The following is a 21,131-nucleotide window of genomic DNA, read 5'->3' on the forward strand; positions in this document are numbered from 1 at the left end:
ATATGAACAGAAAACCAGTTCAACCTTTCGTGATCATCTTGTATTACTTGCTGATCACAGCACTTTTTATTTTTATTAGATCAGATTAATATTTAATTGAAAACCAACTATTTTTATGATATTAGGAGCCATTGATTTATTAAGAAAGAAAACATAAAGCCCATAAAAATTAGCAGTTGAATGAACTGAAATTGACAAGATAACAAATTCTACTTTGATGTCATTTGTTGACTAAACTGTAATTTATCAGAAAAGATTAGCATGAAGGAATATGACAATTCAGTTTAATTATGCCACAATTTGGATAAAATATCATCATTTCATAGTCAACACCTTTGCTATAAATTTAATTCGTTTCTGATATTCAAAACGCGTGAGATGAGAAGCTTCTCTTTGACAAATGCATATATTATCATTATCAGCAAAGTCTGACCATTAATGGCATAGCAATTTGCACTGTTAGACAAACTAATAAGACAGTTGTTATAAAATGTATATGCCAGGTTCTCATTTCTTGAACATCTTCACTTCATTCTTCTGTAACTATGGAGAGCAATAACAATCCATGGTTCGCACTTTCTATTCTCTATTTATATTTATGTCTCATGTCATGTCTCTCCCATGGAGCTGACAGAATTTCTGCACATCAATCTCTCTCCGGAATTCAAACTATTGTCTCCGCGAGTGGGATCTTCGAACTGGGTTTTTTCAGGCCTGGTAACCCTCAAAAGTACTATATAGGGATATGGTACAGTGTGTCTAAAGAAACCATAGTTTGGGTGGCAAATAGAGAGAACCCAGTAACTGATATGAATGCTTCAGAGTTAAGAATATCAGATGGTAATTTAGTTCTCTTCAATGAGTTTAAGATTCCTGTCTGGTCAACAAACTTGAGCTCCTCTACCTCAAGTTCTTCTATAGAAGCTGTGCTTCGCGATGAAGGAAATCTTGTTTTGACAGATGGATATAATTTGTTAGAATCATTATGGCAGAGTTTTGATCATCTGACTGATACACTTCTCCCTGGTGCCAAGCTTGGATTGAACAAAATTACTGGAGAGAGAGCATATCTCAATTCATGGAAAAACAGAGAAGATCCTGCACCAGGCTCCTTCTCTTTCATTCTAGACCCGAATGGAACAAGTCAATATGTTATCCTGAACAATTCTAAGAGATATTGGTCTACTGGACCCTGGAATGGAGAAATGTTCATCTTTGCACCTGAAATGAGAATAAATTATGTCTTCGACGTAAGTTATGTTGATGATGATAATAAAAGCTATATTTCCTTTTCTGTGTACAATAGTCCTATCATGGCACGAATGATGATGGATGTTGGAGGGCAACTTCAGCTACAGTCATGGATAGAACCTGCCAAGAATTGGAGTAAGTTTTGGTTTAAACCAAAACTGCAATGTGAAGCTTATGGCTATTGTGGGGCGTTTGGGGTCTGCACAGAGACACCCAAGAGTTTATGTAATTGTTTGGCAGGTTTTGAGCCCAGGTTTGCACACGAATGGAATTTGGAGAATTATTCTAATGGGTGCCTAAGGAAAACAAGTCTGCAATGTGGGAATTCTAGCTCTGCTAATGGGAACAGTAACACATTCTTGGAGAATCATTACCAGGTAGTGCCTGATGTTCCCAAGACTGTGCCAGTTGAAAGCGCCCAACGTTGTGAATCAATTTGCTCAGAGAATTGCTCTTGCACTGCTTATGCTTATGACAATAATGCGTGTTCAATTTGGTTTGGAGATCTCCTGAATCTGCAAATTCCAGTTATTAAAAATGGCGGGCATACTATGAACATCAGGCTTGCTTCTCCAGATTTCTCAAAATCTTACAAAAATAAGGGAAAACTCATTGGTTATGTAGCAGGGTCAGGGATGGCATTGGTGGTCCTTGTCATTGTTCTGTTCGTAATTTTCAGAAGAAACAAAGCAAATAAAATAAGCAATGCAGAAGGCTTATTGGTCGTTTTCAGCTACAAAGATTTACAAAATGCAACAAAGAACTTCTCAGAGAAATTGGGAAAAGGAAGTTTTGGTTCTGTTTTCAAAGGGAAGTTGCACGACTCAAGTGTTGTAGCAATTAAGAAGCTTGAAAGCATTAGCCAAGGAGACAAGCAATTTCGCATGGAAATCAGCACAACTGGAACAATTCAACATGCCAATCTTGTACGCCTACGGGGGTTCTGCTCAGAAGGCACTAAAAAGCTGTTGGTCTATGATTACATGCCAAATGGTTCTCTCGACTCCTTTCTTTTCCAGGGAAATAAATTGATCGTTTTAGACTGGAAAACAAGATACAACATAGCATTGGGAACAGCTAAAGGCTTGGCTTATCTCCATGAGAAATGCAAGGACTGCATTATCCACTGCGACATAAAGCCAGAAAACATCCTGTTAGATGGTGAATTCTGTCCAAAAGTGACAGATTTTGGCCTGGCGAAGCTTTTTACACGGGATTTTAGTAGGGCCTTAACTACAATGAGAGGGACAATAGGTTACCTTGCACCAGAGTGGATTTCAGGGGAAGCCATAACAGCCAAGGCCGACGTTTATAGTTACGGGACGATGCTTTTTGAATTAGTGTCAGGAAGAAGAAATACTGAGAAATCTTATGATACAAAAACGGAATACTTCCCACTTCGAGTGGCTAATTTAATAAACAAAGATGGTGATGTTCTTAGTCTTTTAGACCCTAGATTGGAGGGAAACAGTATTGTAGAAGAGCTGACAAGGGTCTGTAAAGTTGCTTGTTGGTGCATTCAAGAAAACGAAATTCAAAGGCCGTCAATGAGTCGGGTTGTTTATTTTCTTGAGGGGGTTTTGGACATGGACTTGCCACCCATTCCAAGATTGCTCCAAGATCTTTCCTGGAACTCTGGAGTGGTTAGTTCCTGATCAGGTAGTGCAGTTATTTCAACCGCCCAGTTCCTGTATAAATAAGAAAAAAGGTGCTTTCTAGGTGACTTTGTTTATAACAAAGTAACCTTACTTTGATTCTTAATTAACCAAAATTTTATCCTTTAAATTTTAAAGATGATTGGCAACCTATTTAACCCTCTACACTTTTATATTTATGAAAATAATTAATATTTTACGAAAAATGATAAAATTGTTTATATTTTTTATAAATTATACTAAATTTTTGTAATTGTTATTAGTTATGAAAAAATAAATAATATTATAAATAAATAATTATTTTTATGAAATATAATAATTTACAAAAAGAATTGAAAAATTTACAAAAAATACTAATTTTTTTCTAATCACGAAATATATTATTAAATCACCAAAATTGTAATTTTTTTCAAATTTTTTCACAAATTATATTAAATTTTCATAAGTATTACTAGTTGCGAGAAAATAAATGATAATATAAAAAATGATTACTTTTGTAAAATTTAATAATTTATAAAAAAAAGAAAAATTTATGAAAAATATTAAATTTTTTGTAATTGCGAAATATATTGCTAAATTACAAAATATGACAATCTTTTTCATATTTTTCATAAATTATACTAATTTTCATAAATCTTACTAGTTGTGAAAAATGAATGATATTACGAAAAAGGTATAACTTTTGCAAAATTTAATGCTTTATGAGAAAAATTGTAAATTTATGAAAGATATTAAATCTTTTCATAATCACGAAATTTGTTGCTGAATCACGAAAAATGTCAATTATCTTCATATTCTTTTACAAATTAAACTAATTTTTCGTATATTTTAAGAGGGTATGAAATTTTAAAATTATCTTATATTACTTTAGCAAACTCTATTTTAATTGATAACATGTAATTACAGATTACTAATTTTAAAAAATAAATTATGTAAAGTGTCATTATTTTATTAGTAGATTAAAATAAAATATGGTTAGTCTGCTTTAAAACAAGGTAGCTATAGAATTAGCCAAGAAAAAAAATATGTTCCCTCACTTCAAAATCAATAATTTGTTTCATCCGTACCATTTTATTGTTCTTCCATTGTTCACATAAGTGTTATATTTATTTTATAATGAATTTATCAATTAAATAATAATTTTAATTTTAAATAGTATTTCAATTATATTGTTAATATTATAGTAATTAATAAAATTGATTTTCTAATTATATAGTAATTTGATTTAAAGAAATAGAATATAGAACATATTTTTTAAATTTACTATTTATGATTTTTTCAGAGTATATTAATTATATGTAAATAATAATCAAGATATGAAATTTTTTTAATATGTTTATTTACCTTTTATAATAAATGTTATATTATGTGTAAATTTTATGTGTATTATATAATTAATATATTAATCAATAGGCCAATTTCTTAGATAAGGATAATATTAATTTCAAAAATAGCATTGTAATTATATTCTTAATATTATAAGAATTAATAAGTTAATTTTTTAATTATACAATAACTCCTAAACATAAAAAGATAAGTATATTGATTATACTTATAGTATTCGTTTTATATATAATTAATATATATTACAAAATCATGTCATATTTACTATACTGATAAAATCTTAATATATTATAAATTTTATTAAGAAAGATATTTAAGAATTTCTCAAATTATTATTTTAGAAATTATAAATAATTATTATTAAAAAATTTTACTAATTTATTTGATATTATTATTTATAATTAAAATAACAACAATAACTGTGATAAATAAATTATTATTAATATAATTTTTTTATTAAAGTAAAGGCAAAACTTATAGCATCTAAATCATGCTCGTATGGTTATGCTTTTCTATATAAAAATATCATTAAAATCTTAAATAATCTATTAATGTATAAAAATAAATTAAAAATGCAAGTCAAATTCAAATATCATTAAGATTTCAAATAAACCATTAATGTACAAAAATAAACTAAAAATGCATCATTTGGGGGCCCTCAAACATTAAATTAAGTTTGACGTCCAAAAGTATTCTTTTTATTTTTTTTAAATAAGGTATTATTTCTATATTTTCTCTCTACGTATATAAAAATTTGACGGTTTTTGTGTTTGGGGTTCTAGACCTTAGTGGCGGCAAATTATACTCTACATTCCCAAGTTGTTTCCGTTCTTTTAAGTTTTTTTAAATTATTGTAAAATGAATTATAAAAAGTCCATATTATAAATTAAGTAAATCTTTAAGAAATTTATAAAAACTAATCTTTTACTTCCTTAATTATTTTAATTATAAATAATATTATAAATTGAATTCATAAATAAAATCAAATAATTTTTTTATATTTTATAATATTTATAATAATTTTAGAACAATATAATTAAATCTTTTTTATTTTTTTAATTTTTTTATACAAAAAGTTAAATTTTATGTGTTAAAAAAAATATTTATTAGAATAAAAATTATATACATCAAAATATTGTAACATATATCAAAAAACTTTATGTCTCAATATTATATATATAGGTCAATAAAATTTAAAATTATCATATGTTTTACATATTATTTTATTTTTCAATTAGTCAAAAATTAAAAATTGATAATATTTTTGACAAATAATAAAATAAATTATTTATTAAAACTAATATAATAAAGTCTTTCATATACTAAAAAAAATCATATTATTAATAAATGAAACTAATTTTTTTATACATTTAATAATTTAAAAATTTCATAACCAAATATGTTACATTTTATAATAGATATCAATGTTTATTATTTATAGGCACAATATTTATTATCTATTATAAAAATATTTATTTTATATTCCCAACTTTTAGATCCCTATTGTTTTAGAGATGTTCGTCATTTACAACCTGCGTGTTCATTACTTTATTTTTATTACTACAAGATTTGAATTATGCACTACATCATATATATATATATATATATATATGAAAAATAGAATAATTATATCAGTGATCACCTAATTATATACTTAATTTTAAAGGTAAAGTTTAAGATATTATCATGTGGTTTAGCGCTTTACACTTGAGAAATAAATATATTTTGTATATCAAAGGAGTATCATATGTTTTATTATTTTGTATTTTTTAGGTGCACATTATGTCTTTATCCTTTTCTTTATATAGTTTTTCATGTATTTAATCTCAACCATCACTAAATCAGAATTTCATAGGTAATATGGCATCTAATAATATATCATGGAGTTTATAAATATGTTAAAATTCTATTTAAAATAATTATATCTTAAATTTGATTAAAATTAAAAATATATACATACTCTAATAATTTATTATGATTATAAAATATTTAGTCAGATGTTAAATTACTCAAAAGTACTTATTATATCAAAATTTTATGTTTATATTAATATTCACAATATAAAAAATAAGAAAAACACATTATGTGTACATAAAAGTGCTAAGGAATTAAAGTATATATTACTCTTTTGATGCAAAAATTATCATTGTCCCTCAAGTGTAAAACCAATGACCTACAAGAAAGTTTTTTAAACTTATCCTACTTTTAATTTAATTACTCATTTTAATTTGTTTCATGAAAGTCACTTAACTTTATTGGATTGTATAATTGCCAATTTAATTTGGGTTTCAATTTATTTCTTGTCTCCCTCATCATCAAATTCAGGGTATTTGCTCTTTACATTCATATTCACCATTTTTCTCATCTTTATTATGTTTCTCGCTTACTCAACATTCTTATTTAAAACCATTTTGCATTTACTGCTACTATCTAAAATATTTTTGTCAATATCTATGTAAACAGACTTCTCAAAAAGTAAATCACCTCCATTAGTTGATAGTTCCTATGGTATGCCAGATGAGATGATTCACTTTTTGATAAATCCGTTGATATAGATATTGAGAGAGATATTTTAGGTAGTAAGACAAAATAGTTCTAAATAAGAGTGTTGAGCTAAGTGAAAAACATAATAAAAATAAAAAAAATGGTGTGAGTAGGAAGGAAAAGATCGACCATAAATTTGATGATGATAGGAACATGAAACTAAGGTAACCGTTATGCTATTCAAATTAAAGTTAAATGACTTTCACAAAACAAATTGAAATTAAGTGATTACTATATAATACAAATTAAACTTAAGTGATTTTCATGAAACAAGTTCAAATTAAGTGATTTTCTGAAATAAGTTAAAATTAAGTGATAAAATGAAACTAAGTATCTAGTTAGATGATCAATTGATATAATTATTTGATGCAAAAATAACTACAAACTAATACATTCATCACCTGTAGTGTCTCAAGCGTTCTTAAATTTAGTGTCCTTAAAAATGGAGGTGGTGTTCCGCCAATAATACTAATAATAATAAAGCAAAATTTATTATTAAGTCTTAATTTTTAGGGTTAATTGTCCATATAGTATTTATTTTATTTTATTTTCAGTATAATATTTTAATTTATATAATTTTGATATTCAAAATTCAATTATATATATATATATATTAAAATCTCTCTATAATCATATATTTATGATCAAATAAAATTTCTGATTACGAGGAGGTTATAATTTAATGAAGGTTTAAGTGTAAAATCTTTTTTTAGACTTAATATTTAATTTTGTTGGTAGAATAATAAAAATTAAAAAAATATACGTAAATATATTATCATATTATACAAATACGATTGATAAAATAAAATAATACAATAGTAAAATAAAATATAGTATAATACATATTTTTTAAAATTATATATATTAAAACGAAATTTAAAAGATTTATAATATTTTATAAGAAAAATAATTTTTATTTATAATTGATTCAAATTAGAATTATAATATTTTATTATTATATAAAATTTATAATTATATAGAGTATTATTATAGAAAAATTAGAAAGATTCGAATGTATATATTAATATTTGACTTTTTTTATTTTAATTAATGATTCTAACTTCAGCAAATAAACTGTTTATGTATTTATTTTCTTCCCGGGCTCCAATAACCATCATGCATGCGACAAGACTTTTCTTTTGATTGTTTAGGTGTTTTAGTCATTTTAAAATGTTTTATTACATATTTTTAATTTTTTAATTCTAGTGCAATTATTTAAGACAATAATTATTTAGAAATGGAGACTATAATAAGGGTGACCTCTGAAATGTATATATGTATAATTCGGCTTGCTTGATTGCTTTTCAAGTGAACCCTCCTTTGTCACTTTGCTTTTATGGATGTTATAGATTACAGAAGAGCCATTGGATGCTTGACGTAGCTGTCCAAGGCCCCTCAAAATATTCAGTGCCCCAATTCCAAGAAGATAATGATGCTATTTTATTTGTCTTTTTGTTTACAAGGAAATGAAGGTATACTATTGTTGTCTAAATATCATTTTCCCTGTCTAATAAAGATCTAAACTTGATATCCCTAAAAGAAAACATGTCTATTCTAAAAGAATGAGCCAAGGAATAGAGGCCCCTCCCCCATTTAAAAGAAAGGATGCTAATTCTTTTATTACACAAAAAAAATCTAACTGTTTAGTTTTGGGTTTTTGAAATAGGAAATTTATGTACTAATATATTAACAGAATAATAAGTTATTAACAGGTACAAAATTATACGTTATCAATGTGTATATATAATTGTTTTATTAATATGATCAATCGATGCAGCTCATAGAAAAACTTTATTTTTTTAACAAGATTTTATGTATTTATTAAATGCATTCAAACTTATTTATAAGTTACAAGTTGTATCTATTGTGTAATTTTAGTTCAAATTTATCTTTTCAGATGTTCAACGTAACTATGGTATCCAAATTGGCTGTTGCTAACTTAATAATTTGGAATTTGACTAGTCATCATTATGTTAAAAGTACACTAAAGAAAACAAAAATGGATGTCCTAACTAAAGAATAAAAACGAAAATGCCAGAATTCAAATTTCATCAATCTAAAAAATATTATTTGGAATGGAAATTCACACATTTGTCTTTATAGGGACGAGCCTCTGTCGTACATATGCATTGTAATTTTGTATAAGCATTAGGCTACGAGCTGAATTATCAAGTTTATAACGTAGGAGGTTAGAAGTTTATGTTAGAATTTATTATTTATAATAAAAATCAATGGATAATTCATGAAAATATATATAATTTATAGATTTAAAATTTATATTGATGATTAAATTTTAATATCCAAAATTATCATATTATAATTATTAAGGAAGCTTAGCCCAAGTTGGCTGCCAAGGAAATCAAGGGAAGGATCTAGAGAATGCTGGAAGAAGCAAGGTTGAATGCCAAGCCAAGAAGCTGCCTAGAAGCTTCCCTTGTTTGTACATGGTGTAGCTTCCAAAGGAAGCCTTGTACATATGTAATTTGTAGAGAATTCTAGAAGGATAAATTGTAGCCACAAGTTGAGGAGGTGGGAAGCCTATAAATACCCCTTCCATCCATCATTTGTAACAATAAGAACATACAAGAGGAAGGTTGGGAACTTAATAAAGCTCTCCATATTTTCCAAGCTCAAGTGCTCTCAACTCTCTACCCTACCCAAGTCCGAAACCCTGCCGCCTACTTTGCTCACCTACAATCTCTCTCAATTCTCATCTAGGCTTACTTAGTTCGACTTCGCCAAGCAAGTTAACTAAGTGTCGTACGACTTGGTTAACCTCTAAGCCCAAGTTTTGTGACATATAGCTCCTCCAGCCAACATAAAAATATAGCCCGAAGTGGATGATTTACTATCTTGGCATCCTGCAAAATTGGAATTGGAATATCCAATGATCTCCAAACTGTCGGATTTTTTATATGTTAGTATGAAGTCCTTTGTTCTCTTTAAATACTGCATAACCCATTTAACTGCTTTCTAGTGATCCATTCCTGAGTTACTTAGGTATCTGTCCAATAGTGCCACTATAAATACTATATTGGGACGAGTACAAACTTGAGCATACATTAGACTTTCAATTGCTGAGGGATATGTAATCTTTTGTATCTCCTTTATTTCAAGTTCACTTTTAGGACGTTGCTTGAGACTGACCTTATCTCTATTTGCTACAAGTATATCTCCTAGCAAGTAATCTTTCATGTTGAATCTACTTACCACCTTTTCGATATAGTCCTTTTGTGATAAGCCAAGAATACCTTAAGAGCGGTCTTGCAGTATTTGTATATCTAACACAAAAGAAACATCCCTAAGATTCTTCATGTCAAAATTCTTAGTGAGAAAATTCTTGGTTTCATATAATAAGCCTATATCATTACTAGCCAGTAATATGTCATTAACATACAACATAAGGAAGACAAACCTACTCCCACTGAACTTGTGATATACATAATCATTAACTATGTTTACCTTAAAGCCATATCAGGTAATCACTTAATGAAATTTATGATACCATTGGTGAGAAGCCTGTTTGAGACCATAGATGGATTTCTTTAATTTACGTACCGTAGAATTTAAACTTTAGAATTCAAAATTTTCTAGTTGAACCATATAAATCATTTCATTAAATGTCTCAATTAAGAAATAGTCTTTACATCCATCTGATGTAGCTCTAAATCAAAATGAGGTACAAGTGCCATTATTGTCCTAAAAGAGTCCTTTGATGAAATTGGAGAAAATGTCTCTTTATAATTAATGTCTTCTTTTTGAGTGGATCTTTTAGCAACTAGACGAGCCTTATATCTTTCGACATTGCCTTTTGAATCTTTTTTGGTTTTAAATATTCATTTACAACTAATGGGTTTCATGCCTTTTGGAAATTCAATAAGATTCCAAACGTCATTATTTTACATGAATTTCATCTCCTCTTGTATGATATTGATCCAACATTGAGAATTAGAACTTTGAAGAGCTTCACGAAGTTTGATTGGATCATCTTTTGCTAAGCCTGTAGAATTTTCTTATTCCAAGAGGAATACGTAATACTCATCTGGAATCGCATTCCTTCTGTCTCTAGTTGACCTTCTTAATGGCACTTCTTGAGGTTGTTGAGTTTGCTTTATAGGAAGAACTTTATTGTTGTCTTAAACATGAGTTGCTTTTTAAATAATGTCAGAAATTATTGCATGATCACTATCAATAACAATATTAGAAATAAAAATAAATTTTTCTTCTTCAAAGACAATTTTCTCATCAAAAGAGACATTTCTTGATCCTTCCATCACAAACTCTACATCCTCAAGAAATCTCGCATTTCCCGTCTCAAAGAAAGATCGGGTAGTGGGATTATAAAACTTAAATCCTCGAGGGTGTTCTGCATATCCCATAAAATAGAGTCCAATTTCTTTTTATTAGACTTATAAGGCCTTGCTTCAACTGGACATCCCTAAATGTATAAGTGCTTTATACTAGACCTTTTGCGAGTCCATAATTCATATAGGGTTTTAGCTATTGCTTTGTTGGGCACTTTGTTAAGGAGATATACTGCAGTCTTTAACGCTTCTCCCTAAAGAGATTCAGGTAAAGAAAAATGACTGGTCATACTTTTTACCATATTCGTAAGTATCTGGTTTCGTCTTTCAGCAACACCATTCATGCTCGATTTGCTTGACATAGTATACTGTGAGATGATATTGCATTCTTTTATGAAGTTAGCAAAGGGTCTTGGACGTTGTTCACCTAATCTATCACATCTTCCATAGTATTCTCTACCACGATCAAATTTGACAGCTTTAATTTTCCTACCAAGTTGAAGCTCAACTTCAGCTTTGTAAGACTTGAACACGTCTAGAGATTGAGATTTCTCACTTATTAAATATAGATAGCATATCTTGAGTAGTCTTCTATGAACGTAATAAAGTATTGTTGACCCTTCCATGCTGGTGTAGGAAATGGACTATAAATATCCGTATGTATTAGTTCTAAATCTTTTGTATATCTATTGGCACCTGATTTTTTTGTGTTCGTTGTCTTTCCCTTAATATACTCAATACAAACTTGAAAGTTTTTTAAATCAAAGGAATCAAGAATTTCATCTGACACAAGCCTCTAAATTCTCTATTTACAGATATGGCCTAAACTCTTATGCCATATGGAAGCAAAATTCTTAGTTAATTTATGCTTTGTACCTTTTGAACTAGTGCGCATGATTTCATTATGGAAAGCAATAGTTTATAGCATATAAAGACAATCAACTAAAATATCAGCATCAATAAAATTTGAATTTAAAGAGATATTAACTTTATTATTTCTAAAACCACAAAGGTATCCACATTTATCCAAAGAGGAAATAGAAACTAAATTTCGTTTAAATAACAGAGCAACAAAAGTCTCAAATAAATTCAAATAACAACCAATATTTAGAAATAATCTAAAATGCCCTATAGCTTCGAGAGAAACTTTATTACCATTGACCACATAGATGAATTTTTCCAGCTCCAGACGCAGTCCTATATAGACACACTTATATGAGTAGTAGCAGCAGAATCTAACCACCAAGTGTCTAGAGGTTAAAAGCCAAATGAGCTTCAAAACAAACTAAAGCAAGAACTTTACCTTTCTTTGCACGTTAGGCGGCGTATTTGGAACACTCTTTCTTCATATATCCTCCCTTTTTGCAGAAAAGACAAGTAAATTCATCACTTTGATTCTTCAAATTTTTTTACGATGGTGTTGCAGTTGCAATATCCTTAGCCCTCTTCCTTTTATTATTCTGAGAGGTTGATGCTAAATGAGCACTTTCAGTATTATTCCTCTAGATTCTTTCCTCTTCTTGCACACATTGTGAAATGAGCTCATTAAGAGTCCATTTATCCTTTTGAGTATTATAACTCACCTTAAATTGACTGAATTGTGCAAGAAGAGAAATAACAACTAAATATACGAGTAAATCTTCATTTATCTCTAACTTTAGTGCCTTCAGTTTTCCAACAAGGTTTGACATTTCCATAATGTACTCCCTTATGTTCTCTTTTTCCTTATACTTTATAAATATTAGAGCAGCTAAATGGTTATTTGTTTATGATTTCTCACTCTTAGCAAAATACTGTTATATTGCCATAATGAATTTCTTAGCATTATTGCTCTTAGAAATAGAGCCCCGAAATGCTTCCGGTAAGGACCATTTCATAATCATTGGACTAATGCGGTTAGAGCGATCCCACTTCTCAACTTTATCCTCATTTAAAGTATCTTCAGCTAAAGTGGGTCGCTCCGTCCTTAGCGCAACGTCTAGATCTGTACAGCCGACAATGATTTCCACATTCTCTTTTTAGACCTTAAAGTTTGTAGCATAGGAACGACACTAATTTGAGCAGAAATATTATTTGTAGTTGCTGAAACTAAATAGAGAATAAGAAACATCACATAATTAATAAACATTGTCATAAAAGTGACAAAACAAGATACCTACCACAACTTGACATTCAATGTTTGCACAAAATATCAATTGTAAATGTACTCTTAACGCAATAATCAATATTGATAATAAATCCTGTCAAGCAACAGTTTTTCTTTGGACTGGCTATCATTCACATGGCAACAACTGTATAACCATCAATATTTATTATTGCAAGTACTTTTATTGTTTGGCCAAATATTAACCTACCTTTGGGTTAAACAATATGCGCATAAACAATGAATACATAAAATCTTTATATTTCAAATTAAATTAATTTTACACAACAGTGGCTACTTTGGTAACATGTTTCAATTAACTTAATTTGAAATACAAATAATAACCATTGTATATAAAACTATAAATTTGCATATTTGACAAAATTGAAATATGCTAATGATAATATCATACAACCTAAATACTTGCAAATTCCATACATACATTAAATATTCAGATATAATAAAGTTTACCGTTAAAACAAAAACTTTTAAAACTGATGAATATGAAAAGCCCAATAATACAAATCAAACGCAATTATGTAAAAAAAATCTAATTTTAATTCTAATAATTTAATATAATAGGAGCTCTGATACTATTTATTAGACTTTATTATCTATAATAAAAATCAATGAATAATCCATGAAAATACATATAAATCATAGGTATTACAATCTATATTGATCATCAAATCTTAATACCCAAAACTATTATGCCATAATTATTAAGGAATTTTAGCCATAAATACATGTCTCCATTATAGCATTCAAATCTTTTATGAAATGAATGATGAACGAGTGCTTGAATCAATAAGTATGCTTTTCTCACTCAAATCTTTGAATTCTTTAGAGTTTCTTGCCTTCTGTCTCTCATGGGTAGAGAATAGAAGTTGCCGTATAATTTGATGTATTTGAAACCATAACCTATTACTAACCTAATAGGATTCTATTAAGCCTATATGGTTAGAAAACAGTATCCATCCATTTAAGCCTTACCAAAATCTAGAAGTCTACGGACTCTACATAAATGAATTACTCTAAATAAATCCACTAATAAGATAACTATTAATATAATCATCATTAAATATGTAAGCTCATATAATAAAGATAAAAAACCTAACAATTTAACTTATAGCAATTCATGAGTAAGAAAATTATCATTATTTTCTCTAAAAATATTATAAAAGTAAATCAATTGTTCACAAAATAGCACGTCTTTGGTTTATCACATAAGAATTTTGAATGAAAATGAATTATAAAAATTCTTATTTAGTTTAGATATATACATCAAATATAAATATAAGTGATATATATTTAGGATTTGTTTGGTTCAGCTGATCAATACAGCTAGTAGCTAATGGTTGATAGCTGGTAGTTGGTGGCTGATAGCTGGTAGTTGATGGCTGATAAATTAAATCGTTTGGTAGAATTTTATTAGCGGTTCCTGTTAGTATGTTAAATAACCATTAAATGTATAATTTATCATTAAATATATTTTTTATTATATTATATTTAATTATACAAATTAATAAAAATAACATATAATAATTAAAAATTGTATAGTTAATTTTCTTTAGCTGGATTATATTTATTATTAAAAATATTTATAAAATTTATTTTAAACATAGAAATTTAAATTTAAATTCTACTAATAAAATTTTTAATTTCAAATACCATAATTTTAAATATTATAATTATTTAACTATTAAAAATAATTTTAAAATAATTATTATTTATTTTAAAATATAAAAATTTAATTATATGAGATTAATTTAAAATAAGTTATTGTTAATAAATTTTAATAAGGATAATAGTGTCTAAATAAATAAAAAAAATTAAATAAGTTATCAGCTGATAAGAAAAAACTCTAAAATAAATCTGATATAATCAGCAGCTGGTTGGAATTAGATCAGCTATCAGCTGCTGTTTTTTAAGTCTTTACCAAACGCTTTAATAAAGTTGTTCAGTGAGAAACAGCTATTAGCTGCATCAAACCTCTGAAGCAAAAACCCTCTTATTGATTTTAAATAATTGAATGTGCCAATTATTCAATTTTAAAGTATAAAACATTAATATTTATATATCATTCTCTTATTTGTTGCAATGTAAATATTTAGTAAAAATAAAAACTACTCATTCATTATAGAAATATTTTACTCCACCGACCCACATCTATATATCATTCTTTTTCAATGACAACAATAATTTCTAGACAGACTATGTCTACCATTCATTAACACATTCAATAAAAGTAAGCCACATCAGCTAATAATATTATGGCATTTGAGATAATTAATTTTGAATATTATCTTTATTACATTTATAACTATGTTATAAAAAAATCAATTAGCTCAAGACATCACTAATTGATGTAGCTTATTATAGCTATATGTACGCAGATGATCTGGTACATAAAGTCTGTTCCGAAAATTTCAGCAAATGATAAACATATCATTGAGAATAAAAATCCTCAACGTAACAATACAAGAGATTCTTATCTAGATTTGGTATATACACGACTAATAAAAAAATGACACGTATGTATCAATATTTTAGATTTTAATATTAAATAATTAACACATATTTTATCATTTTAAACTAATAAATACGTGTGAATCAACTGTCTATAATAATTTGATCATAAAATCAAAAAATTTTCCAAATAGCACATAATTTTTGACAACTACATAGAAAAACAGCTCTTGGCCGTTTCTAAGAGACAAAACAAGTTGCCCGAACGTAATTGCATTAATTCCCGGACTAGCAAAACTACGTATGATTCTACCAGAAGAAAATACTTAAGCTGATTACGGTTCATAGAAGACGTATCTTTTACAAATGATATGTCCCACACCTCAATAAGTATGTAGTTGTAAAATAAAAGGAAAAATTCAAATCAAATTATGCAGCTACTGGTTTGTTATGGGTTGACACTATTTTGAACAAACAGACAAAATGAGCAGAAAAATAAATTGCACGTGAAAAAAGAAAAAGAAAGCATCATCTTCCCTACGCAACCTTCTCCATATCACTTCCATTTTTTCTATAAAAAGAGGTCGAGTAGCACTTGCATTTCTCACAGTTCTTTCTTATATACAATTAGGTTGCATGATAGTTCCTATTTGTACGACCAACTAGCTACCACCTGTCTTTACTTTGTCTTTTTTTTTTTTTTTTTCTTTTTCTCTTCTTTTAAGAGTGGTAATTGTTGAAAGAAGTGTTGTTAATTAAGAATGGATTTCGACTTATCCCCAAACTGTCCCCAGAAGACATTATTTGATGGAGAAGGTGGCTCATACAAGGCTTGGTCAAGTTCTGATTTAGCTACTGCAAAAGTTGGTGGAGGAGAGCTTGTTCTCAAGCCTCGTGGTTTTGCTCTTCCCCATTATGCAGATTCTTCCAAATTTGGTTATGTTCTTCAAGGCAAGTTATATATCAGAACTAAAATATATAAACTTTTTCTTTTTAATCTTCCAACTAGATAAGGGTTTCGGTTTCAACCACATGGCTCCACAACATATATTAAAGAACATGGCCAATATACTTGGGATCTCGTCCTTCTGGGTCCTTTTCTTGCCTGGACTTTGTATAGAAAATATGAGCTTTTCTTAGCCTTTTTCTTGCTAGAAAGCCTAGTGTTTTGTTAGCAAGTTCTCAATTTTACGAATTCTATGAGTTTTGACTCATTAATACTGGTAAAAAAAAATTAAATACTACTAAAAGATATTCATTAATTAATTTCTAAAAAGAAGTTACAAGATTATATATACCTATTCTCTGAATACCAGAGAATCGTAGAAAATGAATATACATTTCTGTTTCATACAAATTTCATTAAAAGAAAAGACAATAAAAAAACATTTAAAAATTCGGTATCTCTTGCTTCTATTTCAACAATCAATTGAATTGATAATAAAATATGTTTTTAAGATTATTGTACTCATACTCTTTGAACTCTTGCAGGTACAGAAGGAATTGTCGGCATGGTGCTCCCCAACACATCAAAAGAGGTGGTGTTAAGGCTAAAGAAAGGAGATGTGATACCAGTCCCACTAGGAGGTTCCTCATGGTGGTACAACAATGGAGATTCAGACTTCGTAATAGTTTTCTTAGGAGAAACTTCCAAGGCCTTTGTTCCAGGAGAATTCACCTACTTCTTGTTATCCGGAACTGTAGGTCTTGTAGGAGGATTCTCATCTGAATTTACGCGTCAAGCTTACAATCTGAATGAGAAAGAAGCAAACAAGCTTGCAAAAAATCAAACTGGCATGCTGATCATTAAGCTAGAAGAAGGTATTCGCATGCCAAATCCCCATGACAAGGACTTCCTTGACAAAATGCTCTACAACATTGATGCTGCACCAGCTGATCTTGAGGTCCCAAGGGCTGGTGTTTTCAAGACTCTGACAGCAGCTAAATTACAGTGTCTTGAGCAAGTGGGTCTTAGTGTTAGCCTTGTGAAATTGAGTGCCAATGCTATGTACTCACCAACTTGCACTGCCAATGGATCAACTCGACTTATTTATGTTGCTGAAGGAAGTGGCAAAGTACAGATGGTTGGCATCAATGGTACGCTAGTCTTGGACACCAAAATAGAGGCTGGTCAACTGTTTCTGGTGCCAAGATTCTTCACTGTTGCTGAAATTGCTGGTAGCGAAGGAATGAAACTTCTATCTATGACAAATTCTACCTGGTAATTCTCATTTTATTTTGTTTTTAGATCTCATGCATTCACTAACCACAATCATAGTTTAGTGGGCTGTGGGAGTTCGGATAAGGTTTTTGGGGCCAAATTACATTTGTGTAAAATTTTTTTGGAGGAGTCAATTACTGCATTACTCGTTAGCTTAGAATGTAATTCTTAAAGATATCTTGTATTAATTTATATAGATATCATCTCATGTAGTTAGTTTTTATTTTTATTTTATTTTAAATATAGTTTTTATAAAAAAATTTAATAAAAATATTTTAAAGAGAAAATGATAAAATCTATTGACATCAATTAAAAAGAATGTAACTTTCTTAATTTAGCCATTTAATCAGTTTAATACTTTAATTTTTAATATATCCTAGATTTCTAAACTTATTTTTCTATGACATTTTAAATACTTTTTGACATGTATCTTCATTCAATACATCCACATCTATTACACAAAAGTGTTTAAATATTACAAAAAATTAAATTTTAGGTATATGCTAAATTAAAATTAAAAATTAAAAATAATTAAATATTATAAATATATATATGCACAGCTTTTATTTTTCTATATAATATTCATTAGATATAAGTGGTTTGTTGAATTTTTTGTCATAATTGTTTTCTTAACATCTTTGGTTATGTTATTGTGCAGGCCTGTAATTGAAGAGTTTGCCACTGAGAAATCAGTGTGGAATGCTTTGTCTCCTATAGTTGCACAAGTTGCTCTTAATGTGACCCCTGAGTTTGAAGAACTCTTCAAATCCAATATCAATAAGAGCTCCATTATTATCCCACCTTCAAATTAGATTTGGAATTATGTTAAACGAGGCCTAAAAATAGTTGTTTTTCTGTATCCTCTACATGCATATTATCTATTAATTATTTTCTCATTTTTCTTTTCTCTATTATGTCTTATAAATAATAAATAAGTTGTATGAAAGCGAATATCTATGTACTCTAATTTTCATTAAATAAGAAGAAGAATTATTCTGTGGACTTACTTGGAATTGTTATTGGATGTTTAAGAGTATATCTAAATTCTTTTTAATTTAGTATATTGGTTTTTATTTTTTATAAACCGGCTTTATCAAATCTATTAATGAAAAAAAATCAATTTATCCACTTTATTTTCAATAATATAATATCAGACCGCTTATATATAAAAAAAAATCGGCCTAATATTGTTGGATGTTTCTTTTATAAAGATAAGATGATAAATTATTGATGAACGAGCAATTAGAAACAAAAACTTAATTCAGTTCAATTGGTGTGAGTAGTCGGACAACACTGTAATAATAATTTATTAATACTTTTTAAGTAATTTAAGAGCTGAAGTCAATCGACCAAGACATTAATGTGGTAGCTGAACATATCTTCACCAGTTATCAAGTCTTTATAGTGAATATAAAAAAAGTCCTGTGATGGATACAAAAGAAACATATCTAATTATTCTCTTTTAAAGCTATATAAAATTGAAGTTTCAATTTTTAGGGGCGCATGCCTATAGCCTATAGATGCAAGACAGGCTGGTGTTTATATTATTATCCCCAAAAACAAAAACAAAACTAAACTAAACGTGGTTATAAGGTTCATGTCTCTTTTGTTATTTTTAAGGAAAAAAAAAAAAAAAAGAGAGAAAACCGAAATTGTGAGATCAATCATTAAGCAACTGGCAAAATGACAAAATCAATTCTTTATTTTACGAGTAGGTTTTATATATTATTTAATTAAATAATAAGAGTTAATAAACTTGGTTGCTTGTAAATTTAAAATTTAAAATTTAACTGTCTATTTACGAGGAAAAATAATTAATAATTTAACAAAACTATTATTTATGTATACACCTTTTACAAAAAGTTGGACAGTTTGGCCGTTTCCAAGCTTTGTTTTTTTCTTATTGGATTCTTTGGCTCTTCAATACCAATTGTGGTTGAGGATGCAACTCTTTCTCCACAAGTAACTCTCAAACACTTCATATTCGTCCGTACAATAGTCATAGCTACCAAAGCAATTAAAAAATTAATGGTCAGCAATACAAGACAAGCTCCAAATTTGGCCTACTCGATTTATAAAAAAAAAAAAAAAAATTTACTTTTTAATTAACTATTAAAATAGTAATAAATTTAAGAAAATTATATAATAGAATATTGCAATTAATTTTTTATTTATGTTCGAGTTATTTTATTGCAATTAGTTTTTTTTTTTTTTTTTCTACTTTATTTTTGTATTGGATATTTTTTAAGTCTTTTCACATAGAATCGATATGGTTAGGTAGTATGTCTAAGGGTCCATCAGAGTTAGCTTTTTGATTTCCATTGTATGCTTTTCAATTTCATTTTTTTTTTTCCCAATTCAAGTTAAAAAAAAATCAAAATTTATTATAAGAAAAAGTCCTTTCAAAGATATAATTATTATGCTTTATTTATATTGTTCCATCATTTGTAAAGATAATACAGCAGGGTAGTTTAGTCATTTAGCTTAGTTCTATTTATATTAAGTTTAGTATAAACAGCTGTAATGTAATTTTTGTTATTAAGCATCGGTATATTTTGTCATTTTCTTGGGAAACAAACGCTTTAATCTATTTTCTTTTATAAAAAAAAAAATATTAATTTAAATACTATAATAAACTGGTCGCTATTTAGCTCCCACAACAAAGTTGTAACTACTATTTAGAGATTAAATTAATTTTTAAATTCTTAGCGATCAAATAAAAATCACGTAGCTATCAAAACAATAGCGACCACAATAAATGGTCACTAATTATTGCGTGAAAATTGGAAAAGCATAGCGACCACTTAGAGATGCTAATATCAACGCTAAATATCTTTAGCAACCACTTAAAGATTATTTGTATGGTTTCCTGAACTAGAGTCCAAAACTAGTGGTCTCAAATTGTTAAGTGGCTGATATAATTCTTAATATTGTAATAATTATATTATAATAATTAATTTAATATTTATTTTAATAACAAGAATATAATTTAATGATAATAAAAAAGTTAATAATAATTTTATAAAAGATATAATTTTTTTAGAAATAAGTATATATAAAATTAATGAAAATAATAATATATAATAAGATAAAAGGATAGTATTTTATATTTCATCTTACTTATTCTATATTATTATTAAGGATTAAATCATCATTTTACTTTTCGATGAGAATGAGTTTTGGTTAAAGTTTTGTTCTTC

General features: G+C 28.0%; 2 protein-coding genes across 2 annotated transcripts; both read left to right on the forward strand.

Annotated features, from left to right (window-relative positions):
* Positions 1-461: 461 nt before the first annotated feature.
* Positions 462-3,064, forward strand: LOC8285173 (G-type lectin S-receptor-like serine/threonine-protein kinase At2g19130). The gene has a single exon (XM_002529232.4). It carries the CDS (start codon positions 546-548, stop codon positions 2,904-2,906), a length of 2,361 nt encoding a protein of 786 aa, XP_002529278.3. The 5' UTR covers positions 462-545; the 3' UTR covers positions 2,907-3,064.
* Positions 3,065-16,296: 13,232 nt separating this feature from the next.
* LOC8285172 (cocosin 1-like) lies at positions 16,297-18,937 on the forward strand. Its single transcript, XM_025159140.2, has 3 exons — positions 16,297-16,661; positions 17,202-17,931; positions 18,590-18,937. The coding sequence occupies exons 1-3, from the start codon at positions 16,472-16,474 to the stop codon at positions 18,741-18,743; spliced, it is 1,074 nt and encodes a 357-aa protein (XP_025014908.2). The 5' UTR covers positions 16,297-16,471; the 3' UTR covers positions 18,744-18,937.
* Positions 18,938-21,131: the final 2,194 nt, after the last annotated feature.

Source organism: Ricinus communis, chromosome 6, assembly GCF_019578655.1.
Source record: "Ricinus communis isolate WT05 ecotype wild-type chromosome 6, ASM1957865v1, whole genome shotgun sequence".
Taxonomy (NCBI): domain Eukaryota; kingdom Viridiplantae; phylum Streptophyta; class Magnoliopsida; order Malpighiales; family Euphorbiaceae; genus Ricinus; species Ricinus communis.

Bases quoted from the DNA above. Each gene is read 5' to 3' on its own strand.
- LOC8285173 (XM_002529232.4), top strand. From the start codon at position 546: ATGGAGAGCAATAACAATCCATGGTTCGCACTTTCTATTCTCTATTTA.
- LOC8285172 (XM_025159140.2), top strand. From the start codon at position 16,472: ATGGATTTCGACTTATCCCCAAACTGTCCCCAGAAGACATTATTTGAT. The intron at 16,662-17,201 runs GCAAGTTATATA...GAACTCTTGCAG, and splicing joins ATTTGGTTATGTTCTTCAAG to GTACAGAAGGAATTGTCGGC. The intron at 17,932-18,589 runs GTAATTCTCATT...GTTATTGTGCAG, and splicing joins TCTATGACAAATTCTACCTG to GCCTGTAATTGAAGAGTTTG.